Below are 20273 nucleotides of genomic sequence, written 5' to 3'. Positions count from 1 at the left end.
ATTTTTAAAAATGTATAAAAATTCCCCATGCACATGTGTATTTAAAAAAAAAACTTTGATGTAGAAATTATAGCAAAACTGTAATATTTCCACTTCTATGCTGAAATACTGAACCCAAATCTCAGTATGACAATTATTTATGACCTGTCGTTACTTTGTTGGGTGGAAAAATAATGAAGTCAAGAAAAAAGCAAACATATAAACCAACAGATGCAAAATACAGACTATGTAATATATATATCCTGACCTATAAGGCAATGGCCAATTGCCTCTGGACATGTTCCACTGAAACCTAGTTCATACTGAAACAAGAAACTGCAAAGGCGAGAAATCGGGAAAAAAATGCTGAAAACATACAGTGGGTCAGTCAACATTTATGAAGAAAAAAGACAAATCAACATGGATGGAAGAGTTAACAGAACTTCTTCAAATCTGGTATTCGTGGAAGATGAGTGGCACTAAATTAAACAGTAAAAATAACATGCCAAAAATTGCAAATTCTGGAAAAAAAATGTTCGAATTGCACTCGACATCCGTGGAAAGAGAATAGGTTGCCGTTTTGGTAATGGCCCTTGTGCAGACCGAAACACTGATCAGAACCTCTTCAAGCCTCGCCTTTACTATTTATGCAAATTTCAAAAAGTAAACATGCCGCTGCGGCGCGCCCGTCGCGTACGCGTGCACGGGAGGCGGGGGGCGAGCACGTCGCTGTTTCGGCTGACTGGTTGGCGCTGTTGCCATGGTGACGGGGTTGTGGTGACTGTAACCAGTGGAGCAAAGCGGCTGAGGGGGGTCTGGAGTGCGGGACGGAGTTGAGAGCGACAGGCGGGCCTGAGAGGTAATGATCCCTTCGTGTGTTTCAGGGGAGAGGTCGGGAGGAGCGGTCCGTTGCCCCGAGGCTGTCGGTGTCCCTGAGCTGATCTCCCCCCGCCACCCCCCGGCCTCCTGGCCCAGGCCCACCCGCTGAAAATTCACTGAAACCAGCTGTGTCTTCCCCTGCTTTAAATCTCTGAAATACGCCCTGTTCGGCGCTTCAACTCGTACAGCCTTTGTGTGGCGATTTTAAAAAAAAATTCTGTTTAATGCTGTATTTTTTAAAAAGGATCCTGTAAACAGTGAGGAGGACCAGGTTCTTGGGATTGCATCCCCTTTCCCCAGTAATCTCAGGGGGTATTGATTTCCGAAATGTGCCAATCTTAGTGTAAATCTGTACTGACATATTATTTCCTGGCAATCAATTGCTAAATTTGCAGTGATTATGTTGCAGTTGTTAGTCATTTAGCAAGGGTTGTCAGCGCATATTGGTTAAATAGAGCAAAGCGACCACCAACATCCGCTATGCCGCTTGTTGCAGCAAAAAAAAACCTAAGAAATATTCAAAATGGAATATTAACGATTTGGATTCGGGAATTGGAAGTGCAATTTCAAAATTTGTGGACAACACAACATTGGGGAGGAGGGGGAGGGTGTAGCTAATACAAAGGAAGAATGCGTCAAAATGTAAGAGGACAGTAATAAATTTGCAGAATGGATGTGTAATTAGCAAATTAATTTCAGTATAGATGAGTGTGTGGTGATGCATTTTGGCAGGAGGAATAAGGAGGGCCACATACTGCTTGGATAATAAGAGTCTAAATGGAATAGAGGAGCAAAGGGATCTAGGGGCATGGTTACACAAATCACTGAAAGTAGTCACGCAGGTTAATAAGGCCATAAAAAAGCCAAATCAAAAACGGGTTCATTTCTAGAGGGATAGAATTGAAAAGCAGAGAAGTTATGTTAAACTTATAGGGAACCTTGGTTAGACCACACTTGGAGTATTGTGCACAGTTCTGGTCTGCATATTATAGAAAGGATATAGAGGCATTGGAGAGGGTGCAAAAATGATTAACAAGGATGATACCGGAACTGAGAGGATATACTTATCAGGGAAGGCCTGGGGTTGAGGGGTGTCCTGATAGAAGACTGTAAGATAATGAAAGGGTTTGATAGGGTAGATGTAGAGAAAATGTTTCCACTTGTGGGTGAGTCGAAAACTAGAGGTCATCAATATAATATAGTCATTAATAAATCCAATAGGGAATTCAGGAGAAACTTCTCTACCCAAAGAGTGGTAAGAATTTGGAATGTGCTACCACAAGGAGTAGTTGAGGTAAATACCTTTGATGCATTTAAGGGGAAGCTAGATAAGCACATGAGGGAGAAAGGAATAGAAGGGTATGCTGACAGGGGTAGATGAAGTAGGTACGGAGGAGGTTCGTGTGGAACATAAATGCCAGCATGGATCAGTTGGGCTGAATGACCTGTTTCTACGCTGTAGACTCGATGAACAACTGCACCACAGACTCCTCAGTATACTTTCCTCCATGCTCTTACTCTCTCAGTTCAATTCATTGTAACTGCTTTAACTCCTTCTTTCCTGCTGATGTCTCGTTCCAATAACTTCTTTCATACTCAATACTAACTGCCATCAAATTCTTTACAATCCCTAAGTTTCCTCATTAAATAGGAACATGAGTAGGCCATTCAGCCCTTCCAGCCTGTTTTGCCATTCGATTAGATCATTCTTCTTCCTTTCCCAGGTTTTCTTTTAACCACTCTGTCACTCAGCTTTTACCATTGGAAAACTGCAAATGTAACAAGAAGGGAGTGAGACAGAAAGCAGGTAATTATAGACCAGTTAGCCTAACATCTGTCATTGGGAAAATACTAGAATCCATTATTAAGGAAGTAGTAGCAGGACATTTGGAGACTCATTATACAATCAAGGAGAGTCAACATGGTTTTATGAAGGGGAAATCATGTCTGACAAATTTATTAGAGTTCTTTGAGGAAGTAACGGGCAGGGTGGATAAAGGGGAACCAATGGATGCAGTATATTTGGATTTCCAAAAGGCATTCGATAAGGTGCCACATAAAAGATTACTGCACAAGATAAGAGCCCCATGGTGTTGGGGGTAATCCACTGGCATGGATAGAGGAATGGCTAACTAACAGAAAACAAAGAGTCAGGATAAAAGGGTCATTTTCAAAATGGCAGTCTGTAACTAATGGGGTGCCGCAGGGATCAGTGCTGCGGCCTCAACTATTTACTATATATATCAATGACTTGGATGAAGGAACAGAGTGTCTTGTGGCCAAATTTGCTGCTGCTACAAAGATAGGTGGAAAAGCAAGTTGCGATGAGGACACAAAGTGTCTGCAAAGGGATATTGACAGGTTAAGCGAATGGTCAAAAATTTGGCAGATGGAATATAATGTGGGAAAATGTGAAGCCATCCACTTTGGGAGGAAAAATAAAAAAGCAAAATATTATTTGAATGGAGAAATACTACAAAATGCTGCAGTACAGAGGGATCTGGATGTCCTCGTACATGAAATACAAAAAGTCAACATATACAGGTGCAGCAGGTAATCTGGAAGGCAAACGGAATATTGACCTTTATTTCTAGGGGGATGAAGTATAAAAGCAGGGAAATTAAACTACAACTGTACCCCCCTACAACTCAGCTCAAACTCAGAATCTGTCACATATCCAGTTTCATACTTAACTTTCAACTAGCATGGAAACTGATAGTTACAAACATATTTTATTAGATATATTGTATATAAAATGCTTTCATTCAACGCACAGTGCGCACAATTTTCTAGAATGCATCAAAAGCTTTTAGCTCATCAGTTTCTTTTCAGCTTCCAGCTTCGTTGTTTTTTAGAATTATCAGAAGAAAAACAGAGGACATATTTTAAAATCTTTATTTAGGTTAAGGAGCAAGAGGCTAGGCTAGGCTGTACACATGATTTTTTTTAAAAAAGAAAGAAAATAGTTCTTGAATTTTGAATGCTTCTCTGGCAAAAGAGGTCTAATTAGAATCAGAAATGCTGGAAACACTCAGCAGGCCGGGCAGAATCTGTGAAGAGAGGAAGGTAAGGTTGACATTTCAGTTCAATGACCTTTCGTCAGATGCTGCCTGACCTGTTGAGTGTTTCCAGCATTTCCTGTTTTAATTTCAGATTTCCAGCATCTGCAGTATTTTGCTTTTTATCTAATTAGAATAAGCTGCGTTTTTGATAGAAAATGTAAACTATCTAATTCGTGACAACTGAGAGAGAGAGAGAGAGACACGCGCGAGCTCGTGCTGAGTGGGATAGCCATGCACAATGTGAGCCAGAGACAGAACCAGAGGCAGACAGAGATAGAGAGAGAGAAGTTTGTTGTTGCTGGATCAAAATCCTGGAATTCCCTACCTAACACCATTGTGGGTGCAGTGCATAAGGACTGCAGCAGTTCAGAAAGAAGGCCAGCCATCACCTTTTCATAGCTGCTAGAGATGGGAAGTAAATATGGCATTGCCATTGTCAGCACATCTCATAAACAATATTAAAAAAAAAGAAAGGGGTGCGCACATACATAGACAAATGTCAGGAACCAATCACAAAATACAGAACTCAGAGTTTGTGGAGATCTCTTAGAGACTTACAAACCAATGCTGCCATACCCAGGATGCCACCCCCATACTTCCAGGCCAGTGCCCCCCCCCCTTTATTCTCCCCTCCTGCCTTTCTCCCCCTCCCTCTTGCCCTTCTCCCCCTCAACCCTTTACTGTGAAGTGTTGCTAAGGTTCTTTGTGATTCCATGGGTGGTGGTGTCACACCAGTCGGTCATTTTCCTTGTTGTAACTGCCAGTTTAAATTTATTATCAAGGTACCGTTGATCAAATACTGTGATATGTTATTTTGAAAGGAAATTATGGCTGAAAACAAACTGCTTGAAGAAGCCATTGAAGCTGAATTAAGCAAAATCAGCATTTCCCCATCAGAAATGGAAGAACTTGAGGAGCAGTCTGAAGAAGAGATTCTCCTTGAACCAGATTATGTAAGCTTAAATTTTTTACAAAGTTACATTCAAATATATTGAAAGAGTTAAACATTGGAAACCTTCAATCTATTCGTAATATATGCTGTCCTTTTTAGGCTTAGTATCATCAAGGGTTTTTGGTAATAGCTATAAATTTCATTGTCTCCCTGCAATATACATATTTAGTAAATAATCTATTGTAAAATGGGTTTCCAAATATAATGCTTTCAAATGAAGATGTTGATGATTATGAAAAAATTTTTGCAATCCATATATAAGCAAAGTTAATAAAGCTGTGCAAAAATATAAACCAAAGATGGCATTAAAATATTTGCGTATATGATAAATGTTGGTTAATAGTAGTTTTTGCAAAATAAACCAATAAATGGTGCCAGCAATTGAATAATTGCAGTCACAAGCACTCTCTGACATGTATATTGTTCCCATAAAGCACTTGTTTGTAGTTTTTTTCATTTAAAGTAATTTTGTTAGTTTCATCTATTGCTGATTTGTGACCGATTTACTATCGCAAATTTAATGAGACACTTTAGTGAGAGAAAAGTTAAAATTACATTTTAAAAGGTCATAAACAGATTAAGGGTAATTTTGACTTTAGACTAGGGTAAAACACGCCCTACCGGTTCGACCACACGTTAAACACCCCTCCCAATTTTTGTGTCCATTAACTTCAATGGAAATGAAAATTGGGAGAGGTGTTTAATGGTGGTTGAGCCGGTAGTGCGTGTTTTACCCTCGTCAAAGTCAAAACGACCCCCATTAAATGAAATTTGGGAGTGAGTGATTAAGCGAAGGTTGAACCATTCATACTGTGACCATTTTGAAAAAGTTCAGTCAATTGAGTATAATCAAGCAGTATAAAAGCAACAATTCTTTGCAATCAGACGTGAACTTGTAGGAAGGACACCACTTAGAACTATGCAGCTCCTCAGAGTCAGCCTGTAGTGAATTGTTAAATCTCACTTGCAAGGTGACTGAAGAGAGACTCAATCCATGCTGTTTGTTCCTAGCAAGTGGTTCAAATTGCAATAAAGTGGCCTGGGAATAGGTCAGCTGACTACACTTTCAGTCAGTGAGTACATGAAAGATATAGGGCCTGATATTAGGAGGGCGGCGGGTTCTCAGCGGGGGGGGGGGGGGGGGTCAACTGGGCGCGGGGGTAACGCGCCCGGTGGAATCAGTGTGCTCCGCACGCAATCACAGGCTAATTGAGGCCACTTACCTTTGCTTCCGGGTTTCGCGCTGGAAAGCTGCGCAGCGGGCGGACTGCGCATGCGCAGCATAGTCTGTCAGCTGGAGGAGCCCTATTTAAAGGGCAGGCCACCAATGCTCCTCCTGCAGCAAACAACCAATTTTGAACCATGGAGCAGGCCAGAGGAAAGGCTGCCCAAGGTTTTCGGACAACTTACTCCAGCTTCTGCTCGATGGGGTGAGGAAGAGGAGGAAAATCCTTTTCCCATCTGATGGGAGGAAGTGCCCTCCCTCCACCAACAAGAAGGCCTGGCTGGAGGTGGCCGAGGAGGTCACCAGCAGCTGCAATGTGCCACAAACCTGGGTGCAGTGCAGGAAGAGATTTAATGACCTAACCAGGTCAGCCAAAGTGAGTATACTTACGCATTCTCCCACACTCCGTCTTCCACATCACCTCCACCACCACACAACCCCTTCTGCACTGCCACCACAGCGCTCTCGCATCACTCCTCACATCCACTCAACTATCATCCTCACCTTGCCTGCACATACTCACCGCCACAGTTCCCATTCGAACACTACCACGCAACCCAATCTTCATACAATCTCATGGCTATGTCGCACACGCACCCTCCCATGCAATCCCCTCACGCTCAACCCCATCCACACCAATGCATGCAGCGGGTCACTATGCAACCATCGCTCAATCACACCTCTGTGTTTTGCCTTGATAGGAGAAGAGATGCCAGAACGCCCGGGAGAGGGCAAGGACCAGAGGGGGCCCGCCACACCAGGTGGCACTAACAGATGCGGAGCAGCAGGCGCTGGAGATAAGCCGCACGCTGCAGTGCCTGTCCGTGGCGGATGCTGAGACTGGGATTGCATAAGCGGCTGGTGACAGAAATCTAGCACTCAGCACTCATGATAGCGAATTATCTTAGCATCACTTGGCATCTGCAGCACCTCAACATCTGTCCACATGCTTAATATTGCTTTCTGTTCTCTTGCAGGCTCATCTGTGAGTGCCGTGACCGAGGAGGGCGATTCCTCAGAGGACCTGCCTGCCTCTGAGGGTCCATCGTCACATCTGAGCCATGCATCCACCAGTGCAGATACACACACCTCGGTGGGTCCGGTCCTCACTTAGTTGGACTTGCACATGGTGAGTCACCACGCACATGTGAGCACGAGCAGACCCTGGTGGCAGGGGCAGCCGTGGAGAGTCCGCGTCAGTGGGAGCACTCTTCTCCAGGCTCTGCTCAGCTGGACCCAGATGCTGAACCCTGGGGGCCAGCCATGAAAAGGAGAGTCATTGAGGGGCAGCAGCACATTGCTGAGGTACTGGAACAGGTGCCACATGCACTCTCCACAATCGCGCAGAGGATGGAGGAGTCCAACTCCTGCACGAGGAGAATGGTGGCTCAGGTACAGGACGGTATCTCCGAGATAGTGTCGCAGGGATGTGAAGGCATCTCTGAGATAGTGTCGCGGGTAGGTGCGGGAACATCTGCGATGGTGGAAAGGCTAGCCTCCATCGAGCGTCAAGCACGGCTCAACAATGAGTCCATTCAGGCCCTGACAACGGCCGTTCGGATTCAGGGTGAGCAACATTCTGCCGCCTGAAACAGGCTGACAGATGCTTTACAACTGGCCTGCCAAGGCTTTACACAACTCCTCCAAACTGACGTCCAGCAGGGCGGAAGGAGTGACGTGGGCTTGGTCCAGGAGAGGGATGATGGTAAAAGGGGACATGAAAGTGGGGACGCCACTCAAAGCGCTCCCACGTCTCACCCGTTGCCCCCCTCTCAACCAGTACCTGCAATGCTGCCCCCTCTCCAGGTGGCACTCACGGGCACCGAAACCCAGAGGGCTTCCACGCAGAGCATCTAATCGGTCAGTGCATCGACAATAGCATCCTGCCACTACCTCTGCTGAAGCCACAGGGATAGCACCACGTAGGGGTTCCCGTAAGTGCAAGGCGAAGGTTTTGTGAGCACAAAGGGAATGCACAAGGGTGTTTGACGATATGTCATGTTTCTTATTTATATTTGTTTTCTGCCACATGCACAATAAATCCTATTATTATCACCACTACTGCCACGTCTTGCCCATTCTTGACTGGCTTGTGGAATAGGTCCCTTTCATGGGGTTCACCATGAACACGCACACTTGTTGCCACTCATTGGGTCATTCTACAGTGGATGTAGGTGTAGTCGGACCACTGTTTTGTGCAGGGGGCAGGGGAGGGGGCTAGTATGGCCGCTCCTCTGTCCAGGTGATGACTGGACTCTTCAGACAGTCTGATGTTAGGAGAACCGTTCACATATCAGTGACTCCCTGGCCTCACAAGCAGCCAGGTGAGCCGCTGTTCTGCCCATGGGTTGTTCCTCCTCCTCCTCGTCCTCCTCCTCCTCCCCCTCAATATGGGTGGCAGATGTGGATGGGGCCTCCTCCAGCGGCACCCCTCTCTGTTGTGCCATGTTGTGCAGGGCACAACCGACGACTATAATGCGTCCCACTCTGTGTGGTGCGTATTGCAGTGCTGCCCCAGAATGATCAAGGCACCTGAAGCGCATCTTGAGCAACTCTATAGCCTGCTCAATTGTAGACCTGGTAGTGATGTAGCTGTCGTTGTATCGCCGCTGTGGCTCGGTGGTGGGGTTCCTCAGAGGCGTCATAAGCCACGTGTGCAGGGGATATCCCTTGTCCCCGAGGAGCCAGCCCTTGCGGGTGTTGGGTGAGTGGAAGAGGGGCGGCACGGTGGACTCCCTGAGATTGAAGGAGCCGTGGCAGCTGCCAGGGTATCTGGCGCACACGTGAAGGAATCTCTTGCGGTGGTCACAAATGAGCTGAGTTTTCATGGAGTGATAGCCCTTCCTGTTGACGAACAGTCCTAGCTCGTGTGGAGGTGCTCGTATTGCTATATGGGTGCAATCGATTACACCCTGCACCTGTGGGAAGCCAGTCACAGCGTGGAATCCCACTGCCCTCTCCATCTGGCTGAGGTCATCCATGGGGAAGTTGATATAGTGCGAGGCCCTGTGAAACAAGCCATCGGTGACCTGCCTTATGCACTTGTGTGCAGACGACTGAGAGTCCCCGGTGGCACCCTGGAAGGATCCGGAGGCGAAGAAGTTGAGGGCAGTGGTGACTTTGACAGCGACGGGTAAGAAGATGGTGCTCGGTCCATTCAGGAGCAGCTCGTCATTAAGGGGGCTGCAGATGTCCGCGACTACCTGGCGACTGACTCTGAGCCTCCGTATGCACTGCTCTTCAGAGAGGTCCAGGAAGCTGAACCTCGGTCTGTAGACCCTGTAGCGAGAGTAGTGCCTTCTGCGACGCAATTCTCTCTGCGGTTGCCCTCCCTCCTGCTGTGCAGGTGGATGTGTTACAGCACTGTGTTGTGGAGCTACATGTGTCAGAGGTGGACGGCGTGGCCGTCGAGGCTGGTGATGCTGTTCATCCTCCAAGGAGGTCATGACTGCAACTACGGCGGCCCCCATCCGGAAGATGTGCATTTGAGGGGGTCCGCAAGGTAGGTAAATGTGTCTGGACACCGGGGTAAGTGTGCAAGTTGGTGAATTTTATTGTTAAGAGGAGGGTGGTGGAGGCCAAACTTTTTCCAAAGTGACAGTGTGGCCTCCTGCAACGAGTGAGGGTCTGCCCCCCCCCCCCCCCCCCCCCACTCCCGGCCCAACCTGTCAAATGGACCTTTGCAGCTGCCACGGGCTGATGGTTGCAACACGTCCATTTGAACTGGGAGTGTTTCCCCCAGTACAGAAAACAGTCTCAGTTCATTGCAAAATCCCACCTCTCCTAAAATATCAGGGGCTCGATTTTCGTACCCGATCGATGGCGGGGGGGCTGCGAAAATCGGGGATTCCCGGGGCGGGGCGGGTCGGGATCCCGGCTCCAACCCGCCCACTTCCGGGTTTCCCACTGACACGCTCACATGCGCGTACAGCCCCCGCATGTGGGACTCCCGCCGGCAATTAAAGCCGGCGGGGTGCCACTTAAGATATTTATTTAGGTATTTCAGGTCATTTAGAGACCTGATTAACATGATATTTTAGGAGGGGTGGGATTTTGCAAACAACTGGGACTGTTTCCCGTACTGGGGGAAACACTCCCAGTTCAAATGGACGTGTTGCAGCCATCAGCCTGTGGCAGCTGGAAATGTCCATTTGACAGGTTGTGAGGGGGAGACCCTCAGTCATTGCAGGAGGCCACTCTGTTACTTTGGACAAAGTTTGGCCTCCACCACCCTCCTCCTAACAATAAAATTCACCAACTGGCACACTTACCCCGGTGTCCAGACACATGTACATACCCTGTGGACCCCCTCAGATATACATCTTCCGGATGGGGGCCGCCGTAGCTGCAGTCATGACCTCCTAGAAGGACGAACAGCATCACCAGCTTCGCCGGCCACACCGTCCACCTCTGACACGTGGAGCTCAACAACACAGTGCTGTGACACATCCACCTGCACAGCAGAAGGGAGGGCAACCGCAGAGAGAGATGCGTGGCAGAGGGCACTACCCTCGCCACAGGGTCCACAGACCGAGGCTCAGCTTCCCTGACCTCTCTGAGCAGCAGTGAACACGGAGGCTCAGAGTCACTCGACATGTCGTTGTGGACATCTGCAGTCTCCTTCATGCCGAGCGGCTCCCAGCTGGCCCGAGCACCATCTTCTTACCTGTCGCTGTCAAAGTCACCACTGCCCTCAACAACTTCTCCTCCGCATCCTTCCAGGGTGCCACCGGGGACATCGCCGATGTCTCTCAGTCGTCTGCACAAAAGAGCCCTGCAAATACACCTACACCCACTCTGCAGTGACACAATGGGTGGCATCAGTTGTGGGTCTTCATTGTGATCCTCAGGAAAGGGCATTCTTGCACAAACCAGACAAGATTCGCAAAGACGTGGCAGTAGTGGTGCCAATATAATATGTAATGTGAGGTGATCAGAAATTAAATATAAGTAAAAACTATGACAAACCCTCAAACACCCTTGTGCATCCCCTTCATGCTCACGACACGTTTACCTTACACTTCCTACTGCACATATGTGATGCATGCCCTGTGGCTGCAGCACAGGTAGTGGCAGGTTGAGTGAGGCTGACCGTGAAAGAGATGCATGAGAGGGTGAGTATGAGATAGAGCTATGAGATTGTATGAGGATTGGGTTGAGTGGTAGTGGCGGGATGAGTACTGGCGAGGTGAGTAAGTGCAGGTAAGATGAGGATGAGGTTTGAGTGGGTATGAGGAGTGATGTAACAGAGTAGTGTTGGCTGTGCAGAAGAAGATGTGGGGTGGGGGCGGTGATGTGGCAGAGGGAGTGTAGGGGAATGAGTAAGTGTACTCACTTTGGCTGACCTACTTAGGTCATTGCAGCGCCTCCTGCACTGTATGCAGGTGGGCGATATGTTGGTGGTGCAGGTGACCTCTGCCACCTCGAGCCAGGCCTTCTTGGTGGCAGAGACAGGCCGCTTCCTCCCGCCCGCCGGGGGGAAGATCTCTGTCCTCCCCCCTCCTCCTCACCCCATCCAATAAGAGCTGGAGTGAGGCATCATTAACCTGGGAGCAGCCTTCCCCCTGGGCTGCTCCATGCTGTAATTTTTCCTATTTCTTGCAGCATTAGTCAGTGGAGGACTGCCCCTTTAAATAGGGCTGCTCCAGCTGACAGACCTTACTGCGCATGCGCAGTCCGCCCGCCGCGCAGCTCAGCAGCGGGGAACCCGGAAGATTAGGTAAGTGGATCCAATCCAGCGGGGCAGTCTGATTTCACCGCCACGTTACCCACGTGCCCAATCGACCCCCCGCTGCAAACCCGCCGCCATGGTAATATCGGGCCCCAGGTCTGGAAAAGGACCTGAAGTACCTGTTTAATTACTTCAAGTGGCACCCCGCTGGCTTTAATTGCCAGCGGGAGTCCCACGTGCGGGGGCTGCACGCGCATGTCAAAGCGTCACTGGGGAACCCGGAAGTGTGCGGTTTGGAGCCAGGCTCCGGACCCACCCCGGGAATCCCCGATTTTCGAAGCCTCCCCGCCACGAACGCACCCGCTCGGGGGTGCGAAAATCAAGCCCATAGTCATTTTTAAAAGGAATGGGATGAAAGATATGTGTCTGTTTAACTACATCCTGAACAGATAAATTAGTAAAGTTAATAGGGTTGATTTATACAGAACTGAAATTTCCAGTTAATAATTCCCTAATGCTGTAATTGTTTTTTTTAATGTTTATATTTGGTACAAATCAGGAGCATAGTTTAAAACATGTTTTCATAGATGTATTGTAGTATATTGGAGAGTACTGTTGGTGTTATTGAATGATTAATTATGCTGCTGGCCTTTTAAATGTTTTAGGGACACAAATATTTAAGTAAATTTGAGAACTGCAGTCATTCATGTTTTAGGACTCAGATGATTTACCCGAATCTGTCCTTTGTTGCTTGGAGCGAATGAAGCAAAGAGGTGAAAATGTGGAAAAGCTGATTCTCCAGGATTTAGAGCAACCCGAGTGTAAGTACATTTATATGAGGCTGCCAAATCCGTTCCCACGCTTTCCTACTAAAGATCAGTTTGAAAGTGACATAACTGTATTGTGCAAGTTCTTAAAGAAGTTGTGTCCTTTAATTGGCATTAACAGTATTATGATTTGACAAATGGCATTTTGCCGAACAAAAATAGATATTAAAAACATTTTGCTTAACTTGCTCCCACAGTCTGTCACTCTATCTGACTTGAAGATGTATGAAATGGTACTCTTTGAGGGGAGGAGGGAACACTACATTTTAAATTTAAAAAAAACTTTTCACTCCTTTTTTACATTCTCAATTTTTATATTCTCAATAGAAGAAACATTCTGCAACATAATAAAATTCTAGGGCTACATTGATGAAGTTATTGTAAGTTGTTCTGACTTTATTACACACATTCGGTAGCAGCTGGATAAAGTCAAAGGAGTTAAACTTTATATAATCCAGAAGCGTTCAAGGACAGTATAGGAAGAAATGAACAGCTTGTAAGAATTTTTTCTTTCTATGCGAAAATGTTTTATTTATCAAATTTTGTCAAGGCTCAAGACTGTGTAGGGATTACTTTGAAGTTTACTGCATTGTAGTTATTTTTACTCGTAGTAGTTTCATCTTTTTCTTTTAGTTGTAATGTGCTGTCCTTTAATAGCTATAAGATTGAGAATATAAGGCTAGATTCCTGTCCATTCATAGTCATTGGATGGAAAATCTAGTGTATAAACAGAATTATGAGCCTATGAATATCCAAAATTCAACTGGGTCTGGCCTTCAGCTGTCGCAAATGGGTTAGAGGCCTTTCTTGATTCGTTGTTATTTCATGCCTTAAGGCTCAACTACAATAGAATCATTCATGAGCTGTATATTAGCTACCTGTTATCATTGGGTAGTTATTTTGGCCAAATATGTATGATATAAAGAAAGGTGTGTTTAAATCATAGAATGGATACAACACAGAAGGAGGCCATTCGGCCCATCGAGCCTGTGCCAATATTAAAGCTAATATGCAATTTGAACCCTTAAGCTTTGACTGAAATAGCAGTCAGTAAAGGCTACAGAACTGCAACAGAGACATTTGAGTTTGACTTGGATTAATTGTTTACAAAATATTATTAAGTTACTAATAAAGCACAGTCTTTAGGCTCTATCAATATTCTGTACACTGTCCCCACAAGTTCTTCTTGCGACCGGTATTTACAGCCTCAGAATATGATGTTTGCACAGGTATCTTCCATATTGTTTTAAATAATCCCTTTTAATGCAGTCAATTGCTTGTACTTAGAGGGATCTTTAAATGTTTTTCCAGATGCTGTTTATACTATTCGTGGTTATTCTGGATTAGAAATGTTCACCGAATTGGCTACAGAGTTTGGTGAGGAGCCTTTAAACCTGAAGGAGAGGGTAATTCCAATTTTACTTACATATTTAGGAAAATCTCCAAACATGAATTTGCCTTTTGTGCTAGGGGGTGGTTGTAGTGTGATGGCAGCAGCACCGTGTTACTAAGTGATTTATTTGATTTTAAACTTGAAGATCATCACATCAATCACAGCTCTTCAGCACTGAGAACGGTGGTCAAGACAAAACTGCCCTGGACTTTGTTACTAATTGTAGCAATTTAGTTCTGAGATGCTGGGCGGAACTTTCAACTTTGGCGGAGATGTAAAGCAGGCAGTAACAGATCGGCTGCCTGCTCGACATCCCACCCGGTTTTCCTTTCTATTGAAGTCGATGGAAAGGAGAACCGGGTGGAGTGTATAATGGGTGCCCAATCGCTACCGTCCATTTCATACCCCCGCCAAAGTTGACAGTTCTGCCCATTGTGTATTACAAGTTCAAGAATTACATATCACCTGATATAGCTGCATACTTGGATTGCTGCAGTTGGAACATTTTTTTTTGCTTCGTGTTTATTAAATAACATTTGCGCCATGCTTGTTTCATTCATACAGTGCAGCACAGCTGAAGAATTTTGGTTTTATATCGTCACTATTCTTTAAAAAGCTCAAAATTAATGCTGGTTAAAGCCATTGAAAGGACTTAGTGTACTCCCGACTATTACTCTGTCCCTCAGTGTAACAAGCAACATGCTTAAATAGATCTGCAGTGTCAGTGTCAGAAATTGATGTGGAAATTCTTATGCACAACATTCATAGGATATGCAAAGAACGGCTGAGTGGTTATGCAGCATGTTTCCCTGAATCCCAGAGCTTTTCTCACTCCATCTTGAGTAGAAATATAAAGTGAAATATAAACTGACACTCGGACTAACACCTCTTTATGCATTTATCTCTGTGTTCATGGATAGTTATTTTCAGTTTTGAAGTTCTACTTAAATATAATTTTTTAAAAACCTTTTGCAGTTTAGTGACATTTCCACATGAAAACCAATATAACAAATATTTGTGATTAAAGCCTGGCTCTAAGTAACAGATTCTTCCGTGTGAATTCTAGCCTTAACTGACACTTAAGTTCCCTAGCCTTATTTGGATGATCTCTGCCGGTTTTGTGGCTATTGAATGGAGGACTATGAAGGAAAGAAGTGTTCCGTTTCCACTGTTTGACCACAGAGTGCTGTTAACAATGGTTTGTGAAAAAACCTGTAGCACAGTCTATCCTCCCTTCAAAACCAAAGGAGGAAGCATGGTGACTGAGTACTATGTTTGGTGTAACAAACTTCAGTGGAAAATGATAGAACAACACACTGTTCATTATGTTGTTAAAACACTGTTTTGGCTTCCACTTATTTTTAATATTTATATACTGTGTTCAAGTGGAGTCAAGATGGATATGGCTGCTGGTTTTACAGAGGATATACTTTGGGGCACCATTGGACATGATATTTATTTAATATAGGCGCAAGCAATCAAATAATTATTTGATTTGAGTTTGATCTGCTCCTTTGATGAATGTTGTAACCAGTTGAATCCCACTGTCTTTCCCACTACTACCATAGGTCCTTTTTTCTTAAAAAGATAATTTAAAAATTATTTAATCAATATGGTTGTTTAATGTCACAGGGACTCTGGTTGGATGAAGATGGTAAATCTTCTGCAGTGTTTTGTTGATATTGTGACCCATTCCCTGCACACACAGTGCTATTGTCATTATGTAGAGAGGACATGGTATGTGTGAGATGCTGGATTCGAATTACATGTAGTGGACATGGAGAAGTAGTAAAAGCAGCTGAATGGATGGTCTCAATCTTAGTAATAAAGAAGTCCATGAGATCCTTGCACTTGTTGTTGGAGGGTTGGGGGGTGGGCAGGGGAGATGGGTTTAACGAGATGGTTGGTAGTGGAGAAAAGAAACCAGAAATTATCTTGGCTCTCCAGGATGATCCTGGAGACATGCGGTTTTGGCAGAGGAGCATTTGCCCCAATAGGGCACTAGGGGAATGCAGGAGTAAACACTACATGAAAAATGCAACTGGTGAATGGTTAGGTGTTTTAAAAATCAGAGCTTTCGGATCAGGCAGGATTATACTGCAAGAAGAACGTATTAATATACCAGAAATTGGAGCCTGTTAACTGGTTTGAACTGTAGAATATTGGTATTCTACTGTAATTTAAGACAGCAGAAATAGTGGACATAAAAAACAACAACTTTTGATTGGTTTCTTCAGATACTGGCCCAAATAGAGGATGAAGAACAAAGAGAACAGACTCACATCGAACCCCAAAAGAACATAAGCCCCAGTTTTCAAGTGGAGGCAGCTAATCGGCCCGTCGGAGATGAGACAATTTCAGGTAAACACTTAAGTTATGTATTTATTACTTAAGTGGTATTTCTATATCCTTAACAATTCTGATGAATTATTTCTCAAATGAGCAATTAAGCACCACATGAAAATACCTACATATTTTTGAAGCAATGTATGAAGACTAAAAGCTTCCAAGTCTGTTAAGATATCACCTACTATTTATAGAATGTGGGATTACTGTAATCCCTGCAGTCAAAATTTTAGTGTTTTACATTGTGAAAGGACAACAGTTTGGATTACTCTCAAACTAAATACATTTGAAAAGAGTAGAATGTTCAGTGGTATAAAGAAAGAAAGACTTGCATTTATATAGCGCCTTTCACAACCTCAGGACATCCCAAAACGTTTTACAGCCAATGAAGTGGTTTTGAAGTGTAGTCACTGTTGTAACGTAGGAAACGCAGCAGCCAATTTGCGCACAGCAAGGTCCCACAAACAGCAATGCGATAATGACCAGATAGTGTGTTTCAGCGATGTTGGTTGAGGGTTAAATATTGGCCAGGACACCAGAGAGAGCTCCCTTGCTCTTCTTCGAAATAGTGCCATCGGATCTTTTACATCGTCCTGAAAGGTCAGATGGGGCCTCAGTTTAACGTCTCATCTGAAGGATGGCACCTCCAACAGTGCAGCAGTGCACTCGAGTGTCAGTCTAGATTTTGTGCTCGAGTCTCTGGAGTGGGACTTGAACCCACAACCTTCTGACTTAGAGGTGAGAGTGGTACCACTGAGCCACAGCTGACACAGGTAGTCAGATGGCTAGTGTAATTGACCTTTAGTGGTGTAGAACATTAAGGTTTAAACAACCTGTTTTCAGTTTCTGCTTGCACGATATAATCCTGCTGCGGTTGGTGCAGCTTGTGCATAAAATTAATGTAATTCATGCGATGACAAGATGCAGAAAGTTATTTGGTCCATTTTAGCTCATCCATCCAAAAAAAACAATCCTACTGTGCCCCCATCATGCCATCCAATAGGCTATTGAATGACTAAAGCTTTTGTCGCCTTACTCTTCCTAGAAATAAATTTCAAGTGTTTGCGTGAAGAAATCTTTCTGTACATTCATCCTAAATTTACCCTTCACCAGTTTGAACCTAAGCCCCTTGATGTACTGTCTTAGTTCACCTTGAAATAATGCTATGGATTTACCTTTTCTATTTCATTTGACATCTTGATTTCCTTCTACAAGGCCCCCATTATCACCTTCCTTCAAAGCTAGAGTGTCCCAGTTTTTCTAATCTGCTCTCCTAGCTCAGTTCACCGATGCTCAAGGACCACCTTGTTGTTCTTGACTGTCCAGGGTTTGAGTGTTTCTGTTTTGTCTTGGTGACCAAGCCTGGACACAGTACTCGAGGTGTAGTCTGACCAGAGCACGATACTGTTTTAGCATAACTTCCTTTGACTTTTCGTACTCTTTGACTTGTTAATTGCTCCTCCACTGTACTGTGCCATGCTAAATGGTGAACTTATTAATACTGCCAGATATCTTCCAACCTCAACTTTAGCTATTTTTATACTGCTGATAGAACTTGTAACATAGTGGGTACAGCACAGGAGGAGGCCATTCGGCCCGTCGTGCCTGTGCTGGCTCTTCGAAAGAGCTATCCAATTAGTCCCATTCCCCTGCTCTTTCCTCATAGCCCTGTAAATGTTTTCCCTTCCGAGTATTTATCTAATTCCTTTTTGAAAGTTACTATTGAATCTGCTTCCACCACCCTTTCAGGCAGTGCATTTCAGATCATTACAAGTCGCTGCGTAAAAAATGTTTCCTGATGTCGCCTCTGGCTCTTTTTGTCGATCACCTTAAAGTATGCTGTCCATTATTTCTTTTGGTGTTTAGTATCTTACATTTATCTGTGATGGATTAAAAATCTGAGATCTCCATGCACTTTCTATCTACAAACCTTGCTTCCTGTTGTCGCATATTTGCCACACTTTTTTTGTCTGCTTTTTTCATTATAAATTCCGTTACAATGGAAACTGCCTGTGTAAACTCGTCACATTGTAATAGCACTCACCCACCAGTGGTGGTGCTGTCGTACCTCAGTTTTGTGTCCCAACTAATCAGTTTGTACTGCAGAGAAACTCCAATGCCACAACTGACTGTATTTCTCTGCTTCTCAAATTGCTGTAAGTTTTGCTATTTAACTATAAATAATATCAAATCAAAGTATTAAACAAAAGTAAAGAAGAACGAATGACTGTAAAATGAGGATTGAATTACATCTGCGTATCTTAGCTCCACTTTACCTTAAGACTACACTTGGTCTTGACTCCCCCAATGCAACACTACAGGAAATCATCCAGTACCTGAGTTAAATTTCAGCTGCTATTTTTTTTGTCCATTTACTGATTTTCTCTAACTCCTTCTGAAGGTCTCTGGCTACTTCCCTAACACAACTTTTCCTCACCCACATCTACTAGCTTGGAATAATCTGAAAACCTGAGCACTTTGCATTGACTTTTTAAATGCATGTCCTTGATGTAAATTAGAAATACTAGGGTTCCTAGCATGGAGTGCTCCATTCAGTTCTCACCCCCCACCCCCCACACACATCACTCCACCAACAACAACAACTTGCATTTATATAGCGCCTTTAACATAGTAAAACGTTGCAAGGCGCTTCACAGGAGTGTTATCAAACAGAATTTGACACCGAGCCACATAAGGAGGTATTAGGACAGCTTGGTCAAAGAGGCAGGTTTTAAGAAGCGAAAATAAAGGAGAGAGAGAGATGGAGAGGCGGAGAGGTTTAGGGAGGGAATTCCAGAGCTTAGGGCATAGATACCTTGGTAACAAGTATCTGCTGCTTTCTTTCATCTAATTTCCCTAGGTTTCATCTTGAATTTCCACTGTTTTGAATTTATGCAACAGTCTATTGTGAGAAAGTTTAAAAAAAAAAATTCTGGAAGTCGAAATGCACCACATGAGATTTAACACATCATCAGGTGTCGTATATCAATGTTAATAAAGACAGATGATTGGGGCCAGAGAATATGAAATTGTCACAGTGGTGGAGGGCATTAGTAAAACTATGCCTTTTAGTTGCCCCACTGAGAAGATCTCGTCTTACTCACCCGTTTTCATCTCTTTCCAGCTTTTCCAAAAAAACTTTTTACTGACCTTTTATCCCATTTATTTCTCTGTGTGACATGAGTCCTTACTTTTGACCCATGGATGTTATCTTTTTTTTCCCCTCACCCTCAATTTTTGTTTGTTCAGTCCTATTTAACAGGCTTATTTATCTCAGTTTCCAGAGCTGCCAAGAGTCTACACCCAACATGTTGACTCATCTTTTCTCATTACAGTCAGGCTCGCGGTGTCTTTCCAGCATTTCTTTTATTGTAGATTTCCAGCATTTGCAGATTTTTCTTTTTAATTGTACAAATAGATGTTGCATTGGGAAGATGATAGGAGAATGAGATCAGATTGACCAAGGGCCTTCTTCAACTGAATCTGTTGATTGATGTTATTAAAATAAACATTCAAAGATAAATTCTAAACAACCAGAATATCCTGTCATTTTGAGATCTCTGCCCAAAGAGAATTGGCTGTAAATTAGACTTTTGTGTTTGCATTCTGGAAAAAAAATGGAGCAGAATAAAAGCAAATTCCGATAAATTATTTTTCTTTAGATGATGATGCTATAACTTGTGAGTGCAAAGAGGTGGAGGAGAGATGCTGGCTGACACTGCAGCATTGGGAGATAGAAGAAAAAGAGCTACAGAAAACAAAGCTGGCAGAGCTGATGGAACAAAGGGAAAGAGAGAAGAAGCAGGTGGAGGAGGCAGAGGAAAGAGCCAAGAGTAGACAGCGGCAATTTGAAGAAAAACTGGAGAAACTGACAGAGGAGAGGAAGGTAATCTGCCATCATCACCCCCTCCTCAAAAAACCCCGCTCTTGACCCCTCTG

The 20273-nt window shown here is 44.3% G+C and overlaps 1 protein-coding gene across 3 annotated transcripts in view; it reads left to right on the top strand.

Moving 5' to 3' along the window:
* The first annotated feature begins 763 nt into the window (after positions 1-763).
* lrriq1 (leucine-rich repeats and IQ motif containing 1) overlaps positions 764-20273 on the top strand; it is a 175983-nt gene continuing 156473 nt past the window's right edge. For 2 of the 3 annotated variants that reach the window (XM_067999455.1, XM_067999454.1), the window contains exons 1-6: positions 764-838; positions 4742-4873; positions 12484-12589; positions 13907-14001; positions 16226-16349; positions 19997-20220. In XM_067999455.1, coding sequence (XP_067855556.1) covers positions 4748-4873; positions 12484-12589; positions 13907-14001; positions 16226-16349; positions 19997-20220 — 675 coding nt within the window. In that variant the 5' untranslated portion in view covers positions 764-838; positions 4742-4747. Of the gene's footprint in view, positions 839-4741; positions 4874-12483; positions 12590-13906; positions 14002-16225; positions 16350-19996; positions 20221-20273 lie in introns of those variants that run through there. The other variant, XM_067999456.1, reaches the window with a different exon arrangement.

Source organism: Heptranchias perlo, chromosome 18, assembly GCF_035084215.1.
Source record: "Heptranchias perlo isolate sHepPer1 chromosome 18, sHepPer1.hap1, whole genome shotgun sequence".
NCBI lineage: Eukaryota > Metazoa > Chordata > Chondrichthyes > Hexanchiformes > Hexanchidae > Heptranchias > Heptranchias perlo.
The sequence above is the reverse complement of the archived record's forward strand: the minus strand, read 5'-3'. Positions and strand labels throughout refer to the sequence as shown.